This window comes from Vipera ursinii, assembly GCF_947247035.1.
Source record: "Vipera ursinii genome assembly, chromosome: 4".
Classification (NCBI taxonomy): Eukaryota; Metazoa; Chordata; class Lepidosauria; order Squamata; family Viperidae; genus Vipera; species Vipera ursinii.
This window is the reverse complement of record NC_139514.1, coordinates 118888961-118914882: the sequence shown is the minus strand read 5'-3', so window position 1 is coordinate 118914882 and position 25922 is coordinate 118888961. Positions and strand designations below refer to the sequence as shown.

Genomic DNA, 25922 nt, shown 5'->3' with positions numbered 1-25922 from the left:
TGGAGAAGAGCCTAATGCTGGGGAAGATCGTGGGCAATAGAAGAAGGGGACGACAGAGAATGAGGTGGCTGGATGGAGTCACTGAAGCAGTAGGCGTGAGCTTAAATGGACTCCAGAAGATGGTAGAGGACAGGAAGGCCTGGAGGAATGTTGTCCATAGGGTCGCGATGGGTCGGACACGACTTCGCAGCTAACAACAACAACAACAACCATGTATAGATTGAGATTGGCTGAGCCTCCCTTCGTGCCCCCACCCCCCAACTCACAGTGACACAAACCCTCCATCTTATTACACCATGTGAACTAATTGCACAACACACCGGCCTCGCAAGTCAATTATGCGTAAAGTTTATAAAAATTATTTCCCGTTCAAAGGCCTAACAGCCCATGGATAAAAGCTGTTTTTCAGCCTGTTGGTGTGGCTGGCTATACTCCTATATCTCCTACCCGATGGTAGGAGAGTAAAGAGATACCGTCCAGGGTGTGAGTCGTCCCTGAGAATCTTCCTCACTCTTCCAAGGCAGCGAGCCCTGGCGAGGTCATCCAGAAAGTCTTCGCAAGGCCACACCTGGAATACTGCAGCCAGTTTTGGTCACCACATTACAAAAAAGATGTTGAGATTTTGTAAAAAGTGCAGAGAAGAGCAACTAAAATGATTCAAGAGCCTGGAGACTAAAAGATACGAAGAACGGTTGCAGGAATTGGGTATGGCTAGTCTAGCGAAAAGAAGGACCAGGGATGACATGAGAGCTTTGAGGGGCTGCCAGGAAGAGAAGTGGGGCTCAACTTCTTTTCCAAAGCGCCCGAAGGCAGGACAAGAAGCAACGGATGGAAGCTAATCAGGGAGAGAAGCAACCTGGAATTAAGGAGGAGTTTCCTGATAAGGATAGCAATCGATCAGCGGAACTGCTTGCCACCAGAAACCGTGGGTGCTCCATCACTGGAGGTTTTTAAGCAGAAACTGGATATCCATTTGTCCGGAACGGAATAGGGTCTCCTGCCTTGAGCAGAGGGTTGGACTAGAGGACCTCCGAGGTCCCTTCCAACTCTGCGATTCTGTCCATATTTATGCAGGCAGTCCCCGACTTGCGACCGTTCCTTCCAAGCAGGGCTCCCCAGGGTGGTTGTGCACACACGGGCGTATCGCATCGGTGGAACAGACGGCGCCAAAGCCCCGGAGCTTTTCCGGACGAGACCGGTCTGCGCTGGCGTGGGGGGCTCCTGGCTGGAGCAGGGGGCCGGGCTAGAGGACCTCCGGGGACCCCTTCTCGACCCTGCCCCTCCCCCTCCCCTCGGCAGGGCAGAGACTCCTCCGAGCGCCGCCTTCTTTTTTTCCCCTTTTCTCCGCTCTCCGAGGAGACGCGGCGCAGCACGTGGCCCCTCCCCCCGGGCCGGAAGACTCCACCTCCCGGCGTGCCCCGCGGCCACTTCCGCCCCCGCCCAGGCGCAGACCGGCTGGCAGGCCCAGGCATGGCGGCCTTCGTGCTGCTGAGGCGCTGCGCGCGGAGGGCGCCGGGCCTCCCCCGGCCGGGCAGCGCAGAGGCGGCCGGGCCAGGTGAGGAGGCCCGCGGGAGGAGCAGGCGGGCGCGGGGAGCAGGGGAGGCGGCTCCGTGGGCGCGGGAGGCCCGGCCGGGAGAGGCGAAGCGGAGCTCTGCTCTGCCCTCCCCGGCCGGGGCGCTGTTCTGGGACGTGCCCGGGAGCCCTCAGGTCACCCCCGCCTGCCGGGACGGGGAGCGCCGGGAAGGCCCCGGAGGCCTCCCTGAGAGGCTTATCCGGGCCTGCCTGCCTGCCTGCCGGGAGACGCGCCCGAAGCCAGAAGGGCCCGGGAAGGGCCTGGCGGGGGGGGGGGAAGGCCTGAAGGCGGCCTGGCTTCCCCCCGGGAGGAGCCCTGGCGCCGCCTTCAGAACCGGGGAGGCTCTCGGGACACCCGCCCCCCCAAGAAAAGCCTGTCCGTTGCCCCCCCTCGGGGGGTTGGCAGAGAAGAAGGAGCCGGGCTGGAGCCTTTCCGCTTTTCTCCCAGAGACTTGAGGCTTGCCTCTTTTGTGTTCAGGGCAGGACAGGCGGTCCCCAACTTACGACCGCGACGGAGCCCAAAAAATGTATGTGGCCGAGTGAGACGTTTGTTAAGTGAGCTTTACCTCGCTTTACGACCCTTCTCGCCACGGTTCTTAGGTGAATCACTGCAGTGGATAAGTTAGTAGCACGGCCGTTAAGTGCATCTGCTTCCCCGTTGCCTTTGCTGGTCAGGAGGTCGCAAAGGGGGGATTGTGTGACCCCCCCCCAGGACACCGCAACCGTCATAAGTACGAACCAGCTGCCAAGCATCTGAATTTTGATCTCACGATCCTGGGGATGCTGCAAAGGTCGTCACTGAGAAGGAACGGTCATAAGTCCCATTTTTCAGTGATGTCGTCACTTCCAAGAGTCGCTAAATGTACATGCTGAATATTTCAGAAAAAGAAAGTATAAGAGTAAATGCCTACTTGCACAGGAATTATAAACGGGGAAAAATAAATATCCTAAGCTTCTTTGCCTGGCAGAAAAAAATAACTCTGCAGATCGCACCACCGTGACTTATCCTTTCCCCATCAGAGGCGCAGTTTTAGTCTCGGGGATTACAGTTTTAATGCCCGGGACTTCCAAGCACCACCTTTGTGTTTTTCATGCTCCCTTAATGCTCCCTCTTTTTCAGGGAAAGATTTTCTAGTTCTGTGAGACCTTTGGAGCAGTTGCGGTTTATATAGTGCCTGTAAGTTTTAGGGTTAATAACCTTCTGCCCAGGGTGCCATTGGGAGAAACCAACAGGGCTCAGACACCCCTCATACCCAGGAAAGAATTTGTGAGGCTCAGCTCTGAATTTTTATAGTTTAAGTGCAGGTAGTCCTCGTCTTACAACAGTTCGTTTAATGACCGAAGTTACAATGACACTCAAAAAAGTTAACTTACGACCTTTTTTCATACTTACGACCATTGAGCATCCCCATGGTCACATGATCAAAATTTGGGCGCCTGGCAACCGGCTCATATGACTTTTAGACAAGCAAAGCAGAAGTCGGATTCACTTAACAACTGCAGTGCTTCACTTAATAACTGCAGCAGGAAAAGTTGTAAAATGGGGCAAAATTCTTAGCAACAAAAATTTTGGGCTCGATCGCGGTTGTAAGTCAAGGACTGCCTGTAATCTCTCGTCGTGCGAGCTCTAACAAAACCCGTTGCAGGATCTCGCGCTTGATCTGAACTATGGTATTATTTCTTCCTGGCGTATTGAATGTGTGTGTGAACAAAGTTATTTTGATACCAGACTGGCACAAGTAAAGTGTTCTTATCTATTTCTGGCCTGCCTACACAAGACTGCTTTTCTTCTACTTGTAGGTCATTTGGAGAACCTTGCTTGTCTTAACTGTTCCTCCATGAGGCTAATAAAAGACTTGTAAGTATACAGCTTTGTAACACAATTATTACTGGTAACCTGCTTATTTTGACAGTTTACATAATGGAGGAATCTTCTGAAAAGTACCTGTGTCTTATAATAGGCGGTATATATACATGTTTGAAGAAATAAATAATCACCGAAGACTGAAACATTCTTTGAGGTGTAGCTTAAAGTTTAGCCTTCCATAGGAGATGATGCTCATGTGGTTCTTTTACCTTTTCATGGTGCCAAAATAAGTCTCTCTGTTCAATTTCTTCTCCATTCCTGTTCAGTTACAACTTCCCATATTCATCCAGTTTTGTTTCTTCTCTTCTCAATGGATCCTTCCCTTTCACTATTTCATCTCTCTCCCATTATTTTATTTTATTGTTTGTGTTGGATAATGAATGGGGTATACCTATGTTGACAGTGTTTGTTATTAACATGGAAGAGATAATCCCAATTAGAGGATTTTGATTCCCCTTTGGTGGAATATAACTTCTGGCAAGTTTGTTTGGAGATGCGTATGTTCATGTGCTCACATAGAAAAGTGAGATGTGTCCACATTCATTCCATAGGAGGAACTTTGCAGGATGGGTCTCAGCTGGATTTCAAATTAGGTTGATACGGTGAGAAGCTAGGCACTGCACAGGATTTTGCTTATCTTTTCCTAAGAGGTGTGGACATATTTTGAGTAAATAAGATATCTTGTCTTAAGGCTGTTACTCTGTTTTGGCTTAGTACAGACAGGCTTAAATTTGAACAGTAAAGTTGTTGCCCTTTTAAGTATTTCTAATGTGCAGTGCAAAGCAAGAAGCAGAATAATTTTGAAATGTGTTTCCAAAAATCCAATCCAGAAAAGAAATGGCAAAGTAATGTTGCCATTATGAAGACAGAAAATGAAAGTGCGGTCCTCTAGATATTTATGACTTCAGACACTCATCATCTGTAGCCACATGGCCTACTACAGAGTTATTGTTGGCCTAAGAGATTATTGGTGCGTTGTCTAATACCAATACTATCTGAGAGTGACAAGCTGATTTTCCCTCTCTTTGAAGATAGGAAGGGTGGACATAATTATCACTTATTTGGAAGATTATAGAATTAGAGGGGAGGGGAGTTTACAGGAAGCTATGTGATTATTTTCAGTAGAAAATGTTTATCCTGCTTATGGTGTCTATAAGTAGCTGAAATATCATATGATAAAACCAATACATAGAAGGAAGAGGTTCATATTGAATGTTGTTAACATTCAGCAAGCTAAAATGAATTGGTATTAGAACAATTATTCTGTAAGGTTTACGTGTTTTAATTTGCAAGTATGCTTTTAAGAATATTTTTTAAAGAGTTTTGTTCAAAGAAAAATAATTCTAGATAAGCTGTTGGGAGTACTCTGGTTTATGAATGGTTATCAGTGTAGAGAATAGCTTACTATCACAGAAAAAAATACATCATTTTTTTTCTCTACTAGAGGAGAAGGATGTCCATAGAATTAGGTTTCTTTCATGGAAATTATCTGACTTAGAAGCTAGGAGTAATACTGAAGTAATAGACTTTTGCACATACAAATTTAAAAATGCCCATATTTATATGCTGCCTTTCTGCCTGTACATCAAATGTAAGTCACAGTTATTTAATGAAATGAATTGTGTATAAATTATATTAGAAAAATTCTTTCCCAAGCTTTCAGCACAGTCCTAAGGGGACCATGGGTTCTTTTACAGTTATGGGGGCTCCTGCCTGTGAATTTTCCCCCAGAGTCAGTCAGTCTGGGGTGTTTTGTGTTTATTTTGCTGTGTGACAGCAAAGGCCAAACAGCATAAGTCCTTGACTTATGGCAACATTTGAGCCCCAAATTTCTGTTATTAAGGAAGTGGATTTTGCCTTTATTTACGACCTTTCTTGCCACAGTTGTTAAGTGGATCACTGCAGTTGATATGTTGTTAAGTGAATCTGGCTTCCCCCGTGGACTTTGCTTGTCAGGAGGTCTCACAAGGGGATCACACGTGACCCCAGGGACACAGCGACCGTCATAAATGTGAACCAGTTGCCGAGCATCCGAATTTTAATCACGTGACCACGAGGATGTTGCAAAGGTCGTAATGATGAAAAATGGTCACTAGTCACATTTTTCAGTGTTGTCATAACTTTGAATGGTCACTAAACGAACTTGTAAGTTGAGGACTCTCTGTGCCTGATCTCCTCCTCCCAAATTCTCTCTCTCTCCCTCTCCCCCCCCCCACCAGCACAGCAGCTGCCACAAAAGCCACGTCCCACCGTGCTCTTATTAAAAAAAACAAACCCAAGGCCAGCCCTCAAATTATTATTTTTGTTTTCCGTAGCCTCATAAGAGGCAATTAGAGATTGGTGGGAGATTCCAGTAATGTCCTTCCAACGCATGGGAGAAAATGCCAGGAAAGAATTGAGTCACGCACTGAAGAACCCGAGAAAAGATGGCAAAATCTCTCGCCTGCTGAGCAACGGCTCTGAGCCGGCATGGCTCTGCTTAGCCTTTCAGCTCTTCTTTGCTTGACGGGGTGGGGTGGGGTGTGTGGACATGGGGGGGGGCTGTGAGCTTCCTGGAACCCCTTCAGGGATCCTTTCTGCTCTCTCTCTCTCTCTCGTGGCCTGCATGACTCCAGCCGCTCTTTTCTAGATGGAAAACATTTTTTCTCTCTCTTTCTCTCTCTCTCTCTCTCTCTCTCTCTCTCTCTCTCTCTCTCTCTCTTTTTTTTTTTTCTTTCGTTGGTCAGAAATTTTGGGTTCTCCTTGTCTCCCCTTTTTGGCAGCCCCCCTGCCCAGACAAGCCTGGTCAACATCAGTCTCCTTTCTCTCCTGGCTGCTCCCAAACCATCTCTGCTAACAGTAACGGGCTCCCTTCACCCCGGCCTCTTTATTAAACACTTTTTCTTAAGGGTTTTGGTGAAGCCTCTTCCTTTGCCGGCTGACAGTTTAAGCAGCAAACTCGGAGCGTCCACCACTGAAGCATTTCCTCTTTCAGCTCTTCATTTTCCCCCCCGTTGTCATAGTGCTCCGTGCTTTCACAGAGTCGGGCGTGCTGCAGCAGTGTTTATGCCTAGGAACATCTAATTATACGCACGCTTTATACGAATGAATCATCACAGATTTGGACTTAGGCTGCCAAGCCTAGTCAGGGAATTGCAGGGCAAAGGTGTAAACTGGGGCAGCCTCAGCAGCCGAACTCCGTAGCTTCTGCCTGAACATAACTGGGTTTTAGTTTAATTTCAGGGACTGTAATTTAATTATAATTTTTAACTGCTTTTAATTTTTGTATGCTGTGTATTTTAATTCTCCCTGTAAACCGCCCTGAGTCCTACGGGAATAGGGCGGTATATAAATTTAAATAATAAATAATCGCCTAATCCTTCCCCTCTTCAGCCAAGCCACTAATACATGCGTCGGACTGTGCTTCACAATTCATTGAACTCCACTCTCCGACAAACATTTTGCACCCACTTATTTTGGCGGTGCACATTTACCTAACTTGCTGATCACAGAGCCATTTTGTCAGATGATCTGCAAAGAGCCCATCCGTTCTTTCTCCGCTCCCGGATATTTTCCCAGGACGTGAATCTCCTAGCAGGGGGAAAAAGGCACTTCAGCTTGTGGAGAACAAAGGGGAAGCTTCTCAGTCAGTTGGCTTGGGTGGGCCAACGTAGTTTATGGTCATTGTAGAAATAAATGGGATGAAAAGTATATCACACGCTATTATTGTTAAAGTCCACTTTTTTCTCTCTCACAGGCCTGCCCATTTTAAATATTGCACCAATATCTCACCTTACGTTTATTGTACCAATGATGGCTACGCTTGGACAAAAGGACCGGAGAAAAGGCAGGGGGTAGCCCTGAGATCGCTTGACCCCTGGTGGCGGTCTCCCGACAGAGGCGTCCCGGGACCTTGTTGGGTTACAGTAAGGAAGTGGCACTCTTCAGCGTCCAGAAACGATGACTCTGTCATAGAAAAATCGCTGAAGTCTCTTAAAGACAAAAGTAAGAAGTTGGAAGAAGGAGGGCCTGTGTACAGTCCAACCGTAGAAGAAGCCGTAGTTAAGAAATCTATTGGGCAGAGGGTCATTGATGAGGTGAAGCACTATTACCACGGCTTTCGGCTCTTGTGGATCGATTCCAAAATTGCGGCCAGGATGCTCTGGCAGATCCTTCACGGCAGCTCCATGACCCGCCGGGAACGCAGACAGGTGCGTGACACACACTGCTCTTCTTGGGCTTGGAATTCAACTGAACTGAATATTATTAACAATTGTAGGAATTTTAATGTTTAAGTGACCTTAGGTGTTCAGTTCTTGTCTTGAACAAATGAAACATCAGAAGTAAAGAAATTAAACGTGAAGTAATATTTCAGAAAGAAATGTGTGTGTGTGTGTGTGTGTGTGCACACACAAAACCTGTAGAACATCTTTATTCAGTGTGTGTATATAAAGTGCAAGGTAGAGTAGGGAGGGTAGAAGGCAGGACCAGATTTGAATAATTCAGCAACACAGGTTGAAACGTTATACCAGCACACGCAGTCCTCCACTTACAGCGGAAGTTACAACGCCACTGGAAAAAGTGACGGCCGGTCCTCGTGCTTACAACCCCCGAGCAGCCCCCTGGTCACATGATAAAAAAGCCGCAAACTTGGCACCTGGCATGCATTGACAGCGGTTGCCGCGCACCAGGGTCCCGCGATCGCCATTTGCACCTTCCCGGACAGCTTCCGAGAGGCAAAGGCAGTGGGGGAAGCGTGATTCGTTTTATGACCACAGGAGTCACTGAACAACCGTGGCCAAAAGGTTGGGTGTGATTAGTAACCACTTTGCTTAGCAATAGAAATTGTGCCAGCTGTGGTTGTAAGTCGAGGACTGCCTGTATAGATTTTACCATCATGCTTGTAAACATAATAATAGATCCTCGTTATTTCATTTTTTTTTTTGCAAAAACCTAAAAACTAGCCCAATTTATGTCAGATTAGAAAACTGCAAAGAAAAATGTGTTTTTTAACAAGAAGTGCGGCTGTGGCGTGAACGTAAGTGGAGCACAGTAACACATGACCCTGGCACGGCACGGCCTACAATTTCTCTCTAACGCAGAGACAATTTCAGCCCTCGGTGGATGTGAGGCCCCCTTTTCCTCCGTGATGATTATAGTTAACGGTGCCGTTTATGCCGGCTCTGCTGGGAGAGAAGCCTGCAGTTGGCCCTGTGTGACATTGCAGCTTCCTTTGCAGTAAAGGACAAGTTTGTCAAGACTGTTTTTCTCTCTGTTGAAAGCAGGAAGGATATCAAAGAAATAAGATCGATCGGATTGATCACGTGGAGCTTTGTTTTATAATTAAAGCTCCAAAAAAAAGATACGGTCAGTCGGCCACAGGATAATACCACCTTCGGTCTTTTTATTATTATTTTTTAAAAAAATGCTCGGAGTCAGGCTGTGGACTGTTTTCGTTCTCCTCTTGCGATAAGCGGAAACTTGTCTTTGTTTGCAGTTCCTTCGGATCTGCGCTGACCTCTTCCGCCTGGTCCCTTTTCTCGTCTTCGTCGTCGTTCCTTTCATGGAATTCTTGCTTCCTGTAGCTGTGAAGTTGTTCCCCAACATGCTTCCTTCAACATTCGAGACAAAGTCTAAGAAGGTGACAGTTACATTGAGACACGCTTGCAGAACAGTCTGCAGAGTGAGGGTATCCCTGCTTAAAATACCCACTGACCTGCACACCCGAGCAGGTGACCCCGAGTGCTTCAGACCCCTCCTGCTAGTGGAAGGGGGATCCCCCTCTCCTATAGCCAGGTATTCATTTTACGTCCGCTTAATTAAATGTTCCAAGGGGTGCCACGGAATAAAGGATTGGAGCGCCTTTCACTTCAGCGTAGACTCAGGGAAGTTGACTTCGGAAAATGTGCACGCGAAGGACCTTAAATCTAAATGGGAAAGTTAATTTTTAGCGAGAGGGCTCAAAATGTGCCTCGATAAAGCAGTTGGAGAGTGGCTGCTCCGCTAGATAACCCTCTGTGGCAAGCTGCAGACTTGCATGCTTAATTGGGAATGAATCTATTTTGTTTAGCTGCCCTTGTTTTTCAATAACTCTTCCTAGGCTAGAAGAGCTTATATATAAGAATGTTGCTAAATATTGTATTCTGTCCAATATTTAACAGTGTCCTTAGCAGACGTAATAGGACATTAATTTTTAACGCCTGTCTGGAGCAGCTTTCTATTAAAATGCTTTTCCCCCCCTCATTAGGAAGAGAGGTTGAAGAAAGAACTGAGAGTCAAGCTTGAAGTGGCTAAATTTCTTCAAGACACCATCGAAGAGATTGCCTTAAAAAATAAAGCAGCGAAAGGGAATGCTACTAAAGATTTCTCCACCTTCTTTCAAAAGGTATTTAATTTGTCTTAAAAATTTAAACTATTTTGTTACATTTTATCATTGGTTTTCCAAGCAGATGATACTAATAGACACATCTGATGCAATAGTTGACGTTTCTTAGGGTAAATCCCTGCTTTTCTGAGTGAAGAGTTCTAGAGACCGTGTTTATAGCGCACGATTTCTAACTTCAGATACGCGAAACCGGTGAAAGGCCAAGTAATGAAGAGATTTTACGATTTTCTAAACTGTTTGAAGACGAGCTGACCCTGGACAATCTCACCAGGCCCCAGCTGGTGGCTCTGTGCAAACTTCTAGAACTTCAGTCGATCGGGACAAACAACTTCCTTCGCTTCCAGCTACTAATGAGGCTGAGAACTATCAAAGCGGATGATAAAGTAAGGGGACCTTTTTTGTTTACGGTTTATCTAAAGAAACTATTGCGGAAAAGAAAATTTAATTAATTTTAGAATCACGATGTCTTGTGTTGGGAAACGCCAGCCAGACAAGCAGGGTGATTTACAGCCGTTGTTTCTGAGCACTTTGGATAAGGAGCTTCTACACGCTGTAGATGCTTATCTTTTCTCCCGTCTAGCTGATAACCGAGGAAGGCGTGGATAGCCTGACGGTGAAAGAGTTACAAGCAGCCTGCCGAGCGAGGGGCATGAGAGCCCTCGGGGTCACGGAAGAGCGCTTAAAGGATCAGCTGAAGCAGGTACTTGATCAGCCGGGAGTATCAAAAGGCTTCTGTTACGAGGCCAAAACTCACACTGGATCCGGAGGAGAACAATTATGCACAGAAGTGCTCAGAATATTCTTTGTGAGAGAGACCGGCTCGAGAGCTAGCAAAGCTCTGATAAAAACTGCCAGGGTCCAATTCTAACTCAAGCTTGACATTTTGAACTAAGCAGGGGAGGGCACTGCATGTGGCGTGTGTGTCTGTATGCACAAACACCTGTATGTACATGGTGGCACAAACGCCTTTTACGCCAGAAGGGGAGAAACAAAGGCCTTCCTTCCTGGGTGGAATAACCCTGACGTTTCTGCCTCTGCTGGGGAAGGCTTGGTCCTTGCAGACATCCAGATTTTTAAGCAATCACTGAGAGAGCCGTACCCTTGGTGCTGTCTCTCTCGCTTGGCAGCCCCATCTGTATTTTGACACTCAGCCTTTGACCAAATCTGGAAAGAGATTTTACCATCCTACAACTTTTCACAAACCCTCGCTTGTGAAATCTATAAAAATACGATAGAATAATCAAGGTCATGATATTCCTAGCAACTTAATACTTTTTCAGAACTTGGAACTTTGTCTGTGGAACAGCTAGATGCCATAGTTTTTGGTACCCTGGGCTTGGTAATTTCAGGCCTTCCTGATTATATTTTCAGTATTATGTAGTATATTGTAACTGCTAATACTTTATGCTATCCAAAACCTTCCTTTAAGAAGAGGTGCTGCTCTGAGGCAAATTGTACAGTCCCTCTATTTCAGTTTTTAATTACTGAACCTCCCATTTTTGTGTCCCCTTTGGAAACAAAATTGCCAGTTAAGATCTAATTTCCACCTGAAAAAGACCTTTTAAAGGAATGGTTGCTTTAGTAGGGTCTCTGCATCGCCCCAGAAACCTACGATGTTTTATCTTTTAATTGCAGTGGTTAGACTTGCACCTGAATCAGGAAATCCCCACTTCCCTGCTGATATTATCCAGAGCGCTCTACCTCCCAGAAACTCTCTCACCGGCTGACCAGCTGAAAACAACTTTGCAAATACTCCCCGAGAACGTGGTATGCTTTGCTTTACGTGGCCAGCTTTTTTCTATGAATTAGTGCTCTTTTGAAGCAGTTGGTGTGCTTGTAGCATTAGGAACTTTACGCATTTGGGGGATACGTTGTTTTGTGTTCCACATGCACACCTTTATTTCGACTTTTGTGTTAGAATTCATAGGAAGCTCGTGGTGATACTTTGCTCATTTTGGAATAAGTTTTCATGTTATCTGTTCGGTGGAAATCAGTCTGGTTGTTAAAAACGATTGGTGTCCCCCAACAACTGTTCATGTATCTTTACCGTGGACACCAAGACAAAATTGAAGGTTTAGCTTGCCGCGAGGGACCAGCTTGTCTTCAGATTTAGCAGAGCAGATCTTTGAGAACTAAAAATATGGCTGGACAAGCTGTAATATTAATTGGTCTCTTCATACAGAGACAATTGGCCCAAGCTCTTTTCTATGCGATATCTACCTTTTCTTCGCCGTGGACCCCCTTTAAATACTTTTTGTGGCCACGGAGCCGGATTTAAATTATAACATTTCTTCAAGCATTCACGGACCACTGGGACGACGTTGCAGCCTGCAGGGGTCCCTGGATCACAGGTTGAGAACCACTGCAATACCTGAATAACTCTTGTGATTCCTTGGATCTGGCAGCTGAGTCTGAGGAATCAGGAGGAGGAGGAGGAGGAGGGGCCTGGAGTGACATGAGAGCCAGAGGAAGGCTCTCAGGAGCTCCAAGACTTACAGTCTTGACGAGCCTGGCCCCTCTACTCCTAGATTCACAGCTTTCCTTAGAAGATCATATAGTAACTGTGACTAGGGGGGCCTTCACCCAGGTTCGCCTGGTGCGCCAGTTGCGGCCCTATCTGGACCGGGATGCCTTACGTACAGTCACTCATGTGCTCGTGACCTCTCGGTTAGACTACTGCAATGCTCTCTACATGGGGCTGCCCTTGAGGACCACTCGGAGGCTTCAACTGGTGCAGAATGCAGCCGCACGAGTTGTATTGGGGGTCTCCTGATACTCCCATGTTACACCTCTGCTCCGTGAGCTGCATTGGCTCCCAGTTGCCCTCCGGGTGAGATTCAAGGTGTTGGTGATGACCTATAAAGCCCTACATGGCATGGGTCCGGAGTACCTAAGGGAGCACCTGCGGCCGGTGTCAACTTCCCTCCGTCCAGTGCGCTCCCACAGAGAGGGCCTCCTCAGGGTGCCACCGGTCAGAGAATGTTGACTGGTGACCCCCAGGGGGAGGGCCTTCTCTGTGGGCGCGCTAGACCTTTGGAACCGTTTACCGGTTGAGCTCTGGATGGCTCCCGACCTTCGCTCCTTCCGACGTGATCTCAAAACTTATTTATTCGAACAAGCCGGCCTGGTCTGATGGGTTTGGGGTTTTAATTATTTATTTTAACTAATTTATTGTATCGGGCACAATTGTTTAATTTGTTTTAATTTTTTTATTTTGTACTTTTGCTATTTATTGCCCTGTACACCGCCCTGAGTCCTTCAGGAGAAGGGCGGTATATAAATCAAATAAATATAAATATAAATATAAATATAATACTCACGCTCAGGTTGAGACACAGCTGTGCTGGGAGGCTGAGTTGAACAGTGATGAAGCACAGCTGGGACAAATCCAGGATGCATGAATGCATATACAAGAGAAGCGAGTAGGACTGAGGAAGGCAATGGGGTGTCTCCAAAGGCAAAGGAGAAGGCATTAGGAAGCCATGCCTTGGCTGAATTATAAAAGGGAAGTTGCGGGAGATGCTGGTTGCCGAAGGCCACCATTCCTGTTGAGGATGGAGTTTCTGTGAACTGTGTTTGTTTGCCTTGGACACTGACTCAGGTCTGAATAATAAAAGGGCTTGGTTTTTCTTGCTGTTTCTTGCCTGCTTGTTGGAAGAGGGGCTTCTCCTTGTGAGCATAACAAGGACTCACCTAGGCTGGGACAGAAGAATAACCTATTCATTTATATCACCTCTGCAACTTGTCCTTATCTCCAAGGCATTTAAATTTATTTTTAAAGTAACTGAGTAATGAGATTTGTTTTATTTGAATATTTGTAGCCCTAATTTGAGAAAGGCAATACCTTTATAATATACTTGCAATGTTTATCTTACTACTCTTGTATGTTGCCTCTTTACATCCTTGGCTGTGGGCTTGAGGTGACAGGTGGTGCAGTCCAATACAGCTGGTCCTTGACTTACGACACGTCATTCAGTGATGAGTTACGGTGGCACTGAAAAAAGTGACTTAGGACCATTTTTCACACTTAATGTCCGTTGCAGCCTCTCCTTAGTCACGTGATCAGAATTCAGATGCTTGGCAATTGACTCATGTTTATGACGGTCGCAGTGCCCTGGGGTCAGGTGACCCCACTTTTGTAACCTTTTGACAAGCAAAGTCCACGGGGAAGCCAGATTGACTTTACGACCGTGTTGCTAGCTTAACGACTGCAGTGGTTGACTTAACAACTGTGACAAGAAAGGTCATAAAATGGGGCAAAACTCACTTAACAGCTTGGCTGGCTGAGGAATTCTGGGAGTTGAAGTCCGCAGATCTTAAAGTTGCCAAGGTCGAGGAGCCCTGATATAATGGAGAGCTGCAGGCATTTTTCCCCCCCTGGGCTGTTCTCTTCCCGTCTTGTTAGCTGCCTTCTCAGAGCTTCAGGCTGGTCCCTGTTGAAGAGAAGTTGCATCCCTGGGTGAAAAGAGGAGTGGGCTTCTTGTGGCGCAGGCTGCAAGAACTAGCTTCTTGGTCTGCAAGCGAAAAAAAGTATCCTCTGGAAAAGTCCTGTATCTCTCTGTGTTTCCTTTTTGTCCCGTCCCCCCCCCCCCAATTAACAAAAGGCAAAAGAGGCCCAGGTGAAAGCGGCAGAGGTGGAAGGAGAGCAGGTCGACAATAAAGCCAGGCTGGAAGCGACTCTTCAAGAGGACGAGGCCATCCGGAAGGAGCATCACGAGAAAGAGTTGGAGAAGCTTTCTGGAGCGGCTGAAAAAGCCAAAGAGACTCTCCACGCTGCGGAAAGGGTGAGTAGATAAGGCGTAAGGTTTGAGGAGGGAGCGGTACGGTTGCCGTGCTGAGCTCCTGGAGGAATGGCGGGCTATAAGTCCTCCCAACCGGCTAAAGAGAGAGAGCCAAATAAATCTTCTTCCGAAAGCTTTCACCGAAAACCCATCTAGCGATTCCAAATGTAACCTGGTATTTAAAACGTGTCTAATTGTTGTCTTTCCTGTGTGTTCCGGAAGGAGGCGATAGTAGATCTGGATTCCTCAGCTCTGAACCAAGGCTCTGTAGACGCTGCTGCCGAACGAGAACTGGCCAAAGTGAACTTAGCCCTGCAGTCAGAGGTTTTGAAAGATACGGCCCCGGTATTGGAAGGCACGAAGGTAAAACCTTTGACGGGCGCGAGGCGGTTCTGCCAGGGGAATCGGGAGGTTGCCCCATCCAGATGAGCCGATGCGTCCAATTACGAGAGATGCAGAGAAGGCTGGGGCTGACTTAATCCGTTCCCTGCTGGTCACTTAAGGTTTCGCTTACAGTGCCTAAAGTAAGGGTGGGCAGCCTTTGGGTGATAAAGGTTTGACTACGTAAGATAAGAGCATCGGCACCGCCGTGAGATAAAGATACAGTTTGCCGTACAATATAAGGAAAATCCGTAAGAAGACCTCTTCAGCTAAGCTGCTTAAAATGAAATTGATCACGGTATTATAGCTGCCAACTACGAGTAGGACAAAGACCATTTTATTTACTGCCGTACAAGGAGAATAACAGCTTCCGCTTCATGTCAGCCTGTCTCGGTAAAGTGTTTTATTAGTGCTTACGTGCAGTGTACTTTTGTGTATATTGTAGGCGCAGATAAAATTGATACAGTGTTTCTAAGCAAGTCATATAATTTGTTATAACTCTTTCCTGTTTCGCATAGTGCGCTGCCTAGCGTAGCATACTTCATAAGGTAGCCAGTTTGTAACTCAGTCTGTGAAAGGTTGTAGTGCAGAAGGACGCAGGAAAGGCACGAGAAGGTATGTGAATTTAGCCGTAGCATAAAATAAGTTTTATCTACTATTTTGCAATTTAATTAACAGTTCAGTTATTCCAGCTTTACCCAGGTTTAAAAGATATTTGTGCCTAAATAGAAATTTTGTTAACTTTCACTTGAGCATTTGCCCTTTCCACAAAAATCTGAAACATTGTTTTGGGGACTCTAGAGGTTATAAGCCAGCAACCGCTTACCTTTCTGGTCTTCGGTCTGCTCTGATTAAGCTGTTGCTATTTTTTCCCTCTCTGTTTTTTCTTTTTTGCCCCTTCCCCCCCCCTACTGGGACTGCCCCGCCTGGTCGGTCGGCACTGCCGTTCTCCGGGTCTCCCTTCTGCCCAGGCCAAGGGCTCCCGGAGCAGAAGCCCAGCCTGTGTCCTTGGAGGTGGTGGGCCGTCCCCAGTCCCTCCGCAGAGCTTCCCTCCTGAAGGGTTGGGACCGTTCTCCACCTGCCCTTGGACCGCTCAGCTTCAGGGAAGGGAGACATAACTGGGCCAAGAGCTTCCTTCCTTCCTTCCTTCCTTCCTTCCTTCCTTCCTTCCTTCCTTCCTTCCTTCCTTCCTTCCTCTAGTCCAAGCGCTCCTTCAGCCGAATCCTCTTCACACCACAGCCACCCTCCCAAACGTGGCCGAGAGCCGGTCTGGTCCGGGGTGGTGAAGGCACCGGGCTGCAAAGGAGGAGCTGCCGTGGCGAGCTCCAGTCCCCCCTTAAGCATGAGAGCCGGCTGGGTGACTTTGGGCCAATCGCCCGGAGGTGGCGAGTTCCAGTCCCGCCTTAGGCAGGGTGACTGGGCCGGTCCCTCCCTCTCGGCCCAGCTCCCCTCCCCAGGGTTGTGGTGGTGAAGAAAAGAGTGGGGGGAGCATTTGATAAACACCCGTCTTGAGTTTTTTGTAATAATAGTAATAAAGCTGGGATACAAATAACATAAACTTATCTTGGATAGGCCCGTGGGGGGGGGGCGCGGCGGAGAAGAGCTATGCTACCAGCAAAGCTGGTCTTCAGGACTGGCGGGTGAAAGCACCATGGCTCCTCTTCAGGGCCTGGCTTGTTGTCCTGGACCTGCCCCGGGGACACGTTCTCAGCTTGGCAACAGAGGGGCAGCCCCCTTGGGCCAGGACCCAGGCCCCCCCCAGAGACTCGCCAGGTGCAGGCGCCCCAGTCGTCGTGTGCTTTGGCGCTCAGAGGTTGGTGGCAGAAGATCCGGAGGAGCCAAATAATCAGGGAGGGCTCAGTGGAAATCCAGCCAGAAACCCCTTGGGAATAGTTGCCTACTTTCACTTGATTCTCTGAAGAACGTGGAATGGTGATTTGTACGGTTGGGGCCACTCGTACCTCTGCGCTTTCTTTTATATCCATAGATAGGAAAGATGGTTGCATATTACGCAGAGTGAATCTATGAAATAAATAAAAGTGCAACATCAATCACGTCGATCTCTTCCTGGACACGGCGCCGTGAGGATTCAGGTTAAATTCGTGGAATGGCAACCAGAGAGAGAGAGTGTCTCGCTGCAGCATCATTTACCCTTAGATCTCTTGGATCCCTGGATCTCTCCCGGAGCCTCTTGTATGTTGAGGACAGGCGAGGCTTAAAATCCTTTGTCCTTTCCATTTATCTAGGGCGAAGAAATAACAAAAGAAGAGATTGACATGCTGAGCGATGCTTGCACCAAACTGAAGGAACAAAAGAAGTTGCTGACAAAGGAGAAGGAGGAGCTGGAGGACCTGAAGGACGACGTGCAGGAATACAGCGAGGTAGGTAGGGCCGGAGGGAGGGAGGGAAGGAATCCAGGCCCGACCTGGCTTTGGTTGGGAAAGGAAAATGAAAAAGTGCCGGCGTGATGGGTGCTGCTGCTCAGAGGGTCCTCTCCGAGGCCTCCCGGCTCTGGCAGACGGGAACAGAGGCCCTTCCCCGCCAGCTGGGTTGTGCTTGGTCGCTTTTAACTGCAGCCCTTGTTTCCTTTTTGCTCAAAACACAGCCGCCTTTACGCCAGGGGTCCTCAGCCTTGGCAACTTTAAGACTTGTGGACTTCCAACTCCCAGGATTGCTTAAAGTTGCCAAGGTTGGAGACACTCCTGCTTCAGGTGTTTCAGCGCTTGGAGATTCACACCGCAGGGTGGACCAGAACCACCGGCTCCATTTGGTTCATCCCCTGGGTGTCTCCTCCACTCCTGGGCCTTGCCGCCGGTTCTGGGTTGGGAGGCGGGGGAAAGGGCCAGGTTGAGTCTCGGTCACAGGGAGAGTCGGGCACCTTCCCTCGGTGCAGCCCCCCCCCCAGTGGCCTCCGCAGGCCTGGAGGGGGTTGCCTGTAAGCCGGCAATGGCCCCCATCGCCAGCTCTTCTCTCCCCCTCCCCCCTCTATTACCCAGAGTTCTGTGGGGTAAAAAGGTTTCTCTTTCGTCCTTAGGATCTGCAAGAAATCAAGGAATTATCCAAGAGTGGGCCAGAAGACATCGTTGAGGAATCCAAAGCCAGCAGGAGGCTGACCAAAAGAGTGAACCGAATGATTGGGCAGATGGATAGAATCATTCAGGAGCTGGAGAGAGACGGGGACGGACAGTTGAGCGGGGAGGCTAGCGCCCACTTTGGGTGAGTGATGGGTAATGCAAGTGACCCTTGCCGTCCATTCAAGGGAGGGGTTTTTTGTCGCCGTGGGAAGGAACAAGAAGTGGGCTGCCTCCCGAAGGATGCCTAGTCTTGGAGAGGCTTCGTTGCTCTTGGGCTCTTCCTTAATTTATTATTATTTTTTTAAAAAGTAACCAGGTGGCAAATAACTGATTTCCACCGGAATGAGCTACAGAGATGGGTTACAGAGGCTCAGCATGCACGCCCTGGTCCTTGCTAGTAACTGCTTGCTTCACTACAGGCTGCGTTTCCCATTTAGGGAGAACCTCATCAGCATCCACGACCTCATTAACGTGTTGAAGCAGCTTCAGGAAATACCCGAAAGCAAACTGAACAAGCTGGCCGAAGCGCTGGATGAAAACAAGGACGGAAAGATCAACCTGGATGACGTGGTCAAGGTGGGTCCACTGAGCAGCTGTTCGGGCGCTAATTTCAGCGGGGAATCGAGAGCGTTGCTTCCGTATTCCTGGAGGCCCGGCAGAAGCTTCCCTAAGCGAATGTGGGACCAAGCCTGAGTTTCGCCTTGTGCTTGGCTGTGTCCCGAGTTGTCTTTGGACAGTTGTGTCTCCTTAATGTGTTGTGGCGTGCGGCTTTCCCCAGCACGGACCCCTTCAGCTGCGTGGTCTCAATCCCTAGAGATATTTACCATTAAGGATGAAGGAAAAAAGTGGGTGCTCCTGTGTATTTGTCAGAGAAATAATGTACCCAAACAACAATATTCATTCGTGGGAAGCACCTGTTTCTTTGGGAAGCGCCTTTTGACGTTCTTAAACGATTTCATTTTCTGTTATTTTGTGCTTGAGTAAGGCTGAATTTAGGAACAAACTTGCTTGTTTTTTTTACTTTCCTATTCATGTTTTTCAAAAAATACTCAGGAAGTAAACCTAAACGAGTGGCATACGTAACCCTAACTTTTTAAAATGTTTTCTTAGGTGATAGAATTGATTGACAAGGAGGATATTGATATCTCTACCCAGCAAGTAGCAGAGATTGTATCTCTGCTGCAGAAGGAAGAAAAACTAGAAGTCATGGAGAAGGCCAAAGAGAGTGGAGAGAAGGAAGCTGCGGAAGTGAAGAATTAACCTCCACAGAAGTTCAGCGGTTAAATCGAAGGAGACCTCTTGGGCACCTTAAGTCAGCCCTTAGTAGTGGTGAGATGAAGAAGCCTGGTAGTTTTCCAAATAATCAAAGATAAAGTAATTTTTGGACCTAGGGAGACATTTCTCTGTCCAAACAGAGACCGGTCACCATTCCATGAAATAGAAACCATTCTGGTCTTCTAGGAAATCAGCCCGTCTTCTGCAGTGATGGGTGATTCTCTGGTGTGGTACGTTGATTCAGTCTCCTGGTTGTGATATAAATTAAAAATTGCTTGGCAATGCAAAAGGAATCGCTACTCCATTTAAAACAATGTTACGTTTGCTAGTCACAGAGATAATATTTTTCTTCTCGGAAAAGTGAAAATTTCTACCGCAAAATCTCCAACACTGAAATCACTCAAAAATGGCTCAATCTAGGTGAAAATTGTTTTCTGAAAGTTTTGTAATTATTTTGTGTTAACGTGTAGAATTGCACTGAATCCATATTTTAAAAAAACACCCTCTTGAACATTTTTATTTTGGCTTGGTTGATTTCTCAGTGCTAAAAAAGAGAATATATTGCACCATTTGGCTAACCATACACACAGTTTTAAAAAGTGTTTAAATTCTCTCATCCCTCTGTAATCCCACAAATCTTGCTCTCAAGTCTCATCCATTTATCCAGTTTCACCGATACATAATCTGGACTCCGAGAGTTCACAGATGAGATATCAGCTGGCTACGAGGCAGCTTTGAAATTGTGAAAAAGAAAATCTACCAGATCACCGTTTGTGCAATAGGTGTATTTAACTAGGAGGTTTTTCACCTGGGGTATGAAATAACTAATCCAACTTACTGGAAACGTCACAAACATGGCCTATATAATCATGAGAATTAAGGGCTGCTAATAAGTACCTTCCTTAGTTCGACTTTGCTTTTGATCCAGCCTGTTCTGCTGTGACGGTTCCCTGCAGATTTTCTTAAGCGGCCCTTCGAAACGTTTAGAGGGCTGGGGTTAGGTTGTTCTGAGGGAGGGAGGGAGGTGATTCCAAGTCTGTTGTTGAAATTGGTTAATTGAGCCTTGAACATCTCTCTCTTCAATCATGATGCTTGGCTCAGAAACAGTATTTGCGTTGCCTTTCTTTAATTGCGTTGCAATACGGAAACACCCTCGGCCTACCAGACGTGAGATCGGAATGAATAGAAAACGTGTTTTAGATCCCAGTTTGGAGGAATTAAAATTGCAAACTCTGACCGTTGGTAGATTTGTCACTGTCTTCTATATTTGCTGCTGCCTTAGTGCTGTTGACAGGCGTGGTGCAAACTTAGTTTCACGTTCCTCTTTCAGTTGTGATGTGCATTGATTTTATGGGAAGCAGCGTCTTGCGACATCGGAAGTTCCTTTTAGGCGGACTCGAAACACGTTTCATTGTGGCGAGTTGTGTTTGCAGCTGAATTTGGATCAAGAGTGAAAACCTTCCATAGCCACTTAAAAATCCATGGGGATAAATGCCCTTTTCACGGCATGCAAAATGGACCGTAATTTTTATTGCATGCTTATTCCTGTGGCAGATTAGCAAAAGGGAGCAAGACTCTACTATCTCTCCAAGTGCCTACTCTGAATTCAAGAGAGAATCGCTACTGAGGGCAAAAGGAAAACGTTGAGCATTCTTACCCCCCCCCTTCACAACAGGTCAGGTTTCAGCGGCTAGATGCTACAAAGTACATTTTTCAAATTTGTGTACTTGCCCTTTCGGCATCGTTGCAGAGGATGTGGAAAGCCACGCCAAAGCTAAAACATCCCTTGCCGGTTTTAGACTGGAAGCAGCTGTTGGAAATAGTTGTGTGCACACACAACTTCCGGAGGCACTACAGTGATTAAGTTCATAATGTAGATACTAAGATTTCTGTAGTCTGGTGCTCACGTTGTGTGTAGTAAGTTGATCTGTATGCTGAGGGAAGCCACCGCGATACCTTTCCCTTCCAGCTCCACGTTGCTACCGTTTTCCTTTGTCCAAACCTTGGCTGGCGACGTAGTAAGGAACTGTCATTTTTGCAGTCACCTGTAGACAGTTGTGTATTTTGCAGGGGCAACAGAACACAAGGTGAGGGGAGATCGGAGCTACCTCATCTGCCCTTTGGCCGTGATGGCGCTAGTAACCGCGTTCATCTTTCAGAGAAGAAAGGAAGGGCTGCGTCTCGGAGTTGGGATGCTTAGTTGCTGGCCAGCGTGAACTTCAGAGAAGGTGTGGATTCCATGGATGAGGGCCTTGGAGAAGAGGACTTTCAGGCCCCCTTCTGTGCCCTCGGGTGACTTGCAGTGCCTTTGCCAGCAACGGGGTTTTCTTCCTTCAGTCACGAATAGAGGCAGAGATGTTGGCTTTGCAACCCCGTCACACGTTGGTCCTAAACGAGACGGCTACGTTCATTTGGCTTCTCTTTCACTTTAACTTCAGGAGCTTTCATCAGTAGCGCTGATAAAGAACCTTTATAGCTGATGGCCTATATATATCTTTTTTTTTAACAGAAGTGGGTGTCTTGTTTTGCACATAGAAATTGCCAGAACTCCCACTTACAGCTGGAAAAATTCCAGTCTGTAGCACCCCCCCCTTTACAGCTTGAACCGGTGAGCCCCCCCCCCTTTGGGCACCGGGGACCGGCTCCAGGGAGAGAGGCTTTTCCATGGACTGGTGGGGGCCTGGCTTCACCTGCTGCCTGCATCCCGTGGATGGGGCTTCGCTTGTTTGCGCGGGCCGGTTTCTGGCACCGACTGGGAGTTGGGGAGCCCTGGCTTAGATGAATTGGCCGTCCATCCCAATATAACACAGCTTTTTAACTTTGCTATATGATACATAAAGGACAATGCAGATTAATCATAAACTTCCTGTATTTGTGGGTTGATAAATTGGTGTTAGTAAAATATACATACTGTTAGGCGTACTTTGCCCTTTGCACATGTGTATAGACATGCACACATATCTTTCTGGGGGGTAAGGATAAATATCACTTGGATTTAAATGCAAAATGGTTGTACAGGCTTAGAGGCGTGAAGGCCTAAAATAGGAAAGAGAGGCCGTCTTTTCAGTGAGCATTCATTTTCGGCTATGGCAGGGGTCGGCAACCTCGGCTCTTTTATGACTCGTGGACTTCAGCTCCTGGCCATCCCTGAGCTATACAGAAATAAAGTCTCAGAAGTAGCACCGGGTAGTAAACCTCAGACGCAGGCTATGCAACGTGTGACATTTCATATGGCAAACCGCATTTACAAGCCTTTCCCCCTCCCCTTATTTCTGAAAATAATTGTTTTTTATTTCTGCCCGGAACTCATAGTGTTATTTTGGCACAGGGTTGGCTGATCTCGGCTGCCTCCATCTCCATAAGAGGCAGAAGTGGAGGTGAGTTTCTCGCCTTCATCTCGGCTCCTGTTTGGGTTAACCGGCAACCGTAGATAATGGACGAGGGAGCAGGGTCGGTTGGCACTGTGAGATGATACTTGCAGGACAATTGAATGTATCTCATCTTTTGTAATCAAATTATAGATGTTTTGCCCTAGTTCAGATGTAAAAAAAAAGAATATGCTATTCAGTCTACCTTAAAGTATAACCAAGGCCCTTTCCTTGTAAGGCATGTTCTGTTGGCCATATTTTGATGAGGGCTGCTGTTGAAACAGGCGCAGCTTCCTTAAAACTTTCACCTAACGGGTTGCATCCAGGCCTTCAAAGCTCCAAAAAGCCCAGAGGTTTCTTGTTTTTTTTTTTAAAGGTAGGAGGATGCAACTAACGGTGCACCTTCCCTCCGTTTTCACCGATTTCTGCATCCGAACTCTTAGTTTTCAATCTGTAACTACCGTTTTGCCAGCCAAACAGATGGATTCACTTTCTCTGTTACTGAGGGGGGGGGGTGGAATCAGACCCTGAGCCCTCCCCCCTCCCTCTGGGAAAGTCTTAAATCTTAAGGGGTGACTTCAGACTCTTCCATTTACTGTTAAAATGCTTTGGATGCTCTCAGTGGCCGATCAGAGCAGATTATTCTCCTAGCCCAGCATGTGATTCCATAAATATTCAAGGATGTCCTAGAAAAAATAACTACTGGATGAGTTTTGCGATTTAAAAAAAAAAGCTTAAGAAATCACCGGGCAAAGGTGCTCATTTTAAAGGTGCAACCACTTTTCTTAAGAATTTTTTTTGTTTTAGGAAAAAAACCGCAACCCCATAGGATCGACAAGCCAGAGAGAGACTTGATTTTTGGCTGTAATCGGTGCGTCTTCAAGCTAAGCAAGGCCCTCTTTCAGTTTTTTGAGATTAGACTCCCCTAGTCCCAGAAGGAAACTGAGGCAAGAGGGGGAATGCAGTTTGGCTGTCTCCGCCCTGGAGGGGTAAGGATTAAACTGGGCCCTTGTACACTCCACTCCAGACTGGGCGGGGGCATTATTTCTTCATCAAGGTTTGAGGTGGAAATCAATGCACATTGGCAAATCAGCAATTTTTTAAAATAGCCTAACTGGCAATCTAAGCTTGTAGATAATCTAGTAGCAGAGAAATTTCATGCTATTTCGTAATGCTAACAATTGGCACGAAGCAAAGCGACTTGCCTTTTTCTAGAAGGGAATTTGATTCTCTTTAGAAAAAAGCCTTGAAAACCATCATCACCAGTTACATAAGATCTGAGTTGAAATGCATTATGGTGTGTGTGTAATGCTAGTGGTGCTTTGTGTTTAATATGTATAAAATCCTTTTTATCTTTCTAAGCTGAAATTATTATATAAAATACCACATTAAAGAAAATTATATCATATTCCCTCTTTTACCGTGGATTATTTATGAATAAAATCTTACATAATATACCTGTCAATATTGATCATGTGAACTGAAAGACGATACTCCTTGATGTACAGCAGAATAAAAAAAGATTGAAACTTTTGCTACTCGTTTGCCTTTGATTTTACACGGTTTGTGCTTGTCCCTCTTCTCTGAATGTGTGGCTGCTTTAAATTGTTCGCTTTTTACAAATTGAACAATTCATTGAAGCTCAACCGGTACATGTGTGATGATAGAATTATTAACAAGTGCAAGTATTAGCTGAAAATGGTGACTTTACTCAACAGATACCATTTTTCTGAATCTTTCTCTATATTCACCGTCTCTAGCCCTTAGATCTGCGATTGGAGGCTTCTTGTTAGTCCTTTGGGAGACTTAGAAAACCCAAAACAGTTTCTTTCTCTCCCTCTCAAATTCTTATTGCTTCTCCACTGCCCCCCCTTTTTTTTCTTTTTTGTAAAAAAAAAAAAAATCTAAATTTTAAGCCAAGAAGTTGGTCGTCTTTTTAATCACATCCCTGAAGTCAGACATCCCTTTGTCCTGGATGATATAAGGCAGGGGTCTTCAAACCTGGCCCTTTTATGACTTGTGGACTTCAACTCCCAGAATTCCTCAGCCAGAGAATTCTGGGAGTTGAAGTCCACAAATCATAAAAGGGCCAGGTTTGAAGATCCCTGGTCTAGGGCCTCCTGTGTTGAGCAGCCCTTAACAGCCCTGGGATTCGATGTTTGCTTTGTTTTCTAAGATGACTTGATTTTCTGAGCTGCTCTGGGCTTCGTACGAGATGACTTCCTTGCTCTTCTGGTTGGGAGTTGCACGCAGAGACCCGCAACTCTCGGCGTGGGAGGTGCCGTGGGCCCTCAGGGCAGGGAGCAGCCTGATGGCGCTTGCTGTGGGATGCGTTACTCTGTCCTTGGAAGAGGCCTAGAACAACTCGCACCAAGGCGCAGTGCAGACAGAACTTCAAAGCCTCCTTTGAAATGACATCGAGTCGCCCTTCAGCATCCTTTGGGCGAGCCAGAGGTTGATAGGTACAAACGGCAGGAGCACCTAATAGGAGGTGGGTGGGCAATGCATTAGTTTACTTGGTGGCTCCTGGCAGGGATGAAGAGCTTCCATCTCGCCCAGGGACCCCAGGAGGAGACCACCGGAGGGAGGAGGCGGTCTGCGGTCCCTCAGAGATCCTGAAAGGAGAAAGCGGTCCGTCTCTTGCTCAGCCTCGGGGTAAATGATGTATGCTAGAGAAAGTCAACGCTAAAAAGAGATGAAAAGGGAAAGCGTAATACGTAACTTGATTCACCTGGTTGCGTTACCTGAAATCAGATCGCAAATAATTCTCCCCATCTTTTTAATTACTATTTTTCTTTTTAATTGCTTTAAACAGATACATTATGTTGTTTGTCTAGTTGTTTAGCGAGTGTGTTGCCCATAGTCCCATCCAAGCAAGGTGGGCAGTTAAATGGCATTTTTGCAAGGTGCAGGGAGCGTTCACAAAACTGCAGATACGTATGTTTGGTCGTCTTGATTTGCCCACTTCTAATCCAGCATCTCCATCACTGCTTCCTACTGGCTCTTTGGTGATCCACAGGTCCGCTCTTTGAATTATTGTTGATTCTTCATTGTGTCGTTAGGCTGTGATAATAACACATCCTGTGTGCTGCTAGAAGCCAGCACGCCTGAGAAATCTCCCACTAGGTGGCGCTACAGGATCGCAAAAGGCCACCGGGTGATCGTGTTTATTAAGGCGAACGTTCTGCGGACACCTGATTGGCTGAGGGTTAAAGTGACCAACTGCCCAAAGGCTCGCCT

General features: G+C 46.8%; 1 protein-coding gene across 2 annotated transcripts; it reads left to right on the top strand.

Moving 5' to 3' along the window:
* The first annotated feature begins 1451 nt into the window (after positions 1-1451).
* On the top strand, positions 1452-24215 carry LETM1 (leucine zipper and EF-hand containing transmembrane protein 1). Of its 2 annotated transcripts, none has more exons than XM_083362323.1 (14): positions 1452-1555; positions 3373-3430; positions 7176-7629; positions 8916-9059; positions 9666-9803; positions 9983-10186; positions 10384-10503; positions 11439-11570; positions 14408-14587; positions 14807-14947; positions 17212-17346; positions 18000-18181; positions 18477-18615; positions 19150-24215. In XM_083362323.1, exons 1-14 carry the CDS (start codon positions 1471-1473, stop codon positions 19297-19299), a joined length of 2262 nt encoding a protein of 753 aa, XP_083218449.1. In that variant the 5' UTR covers positions 1452-1470; the 3' UTR covers positions 19300-24215. The 2 variants fall into 2 exon arrangements, with proteins under 2 accessions (XP_083218449.1, XP_083218448.1); XM_083362322.1 differs by having other exon boundaries at positions 18459-18615.
* The last annotated feature ends 1707 nt before the right edge of the window (positions 24216-25922 follow it).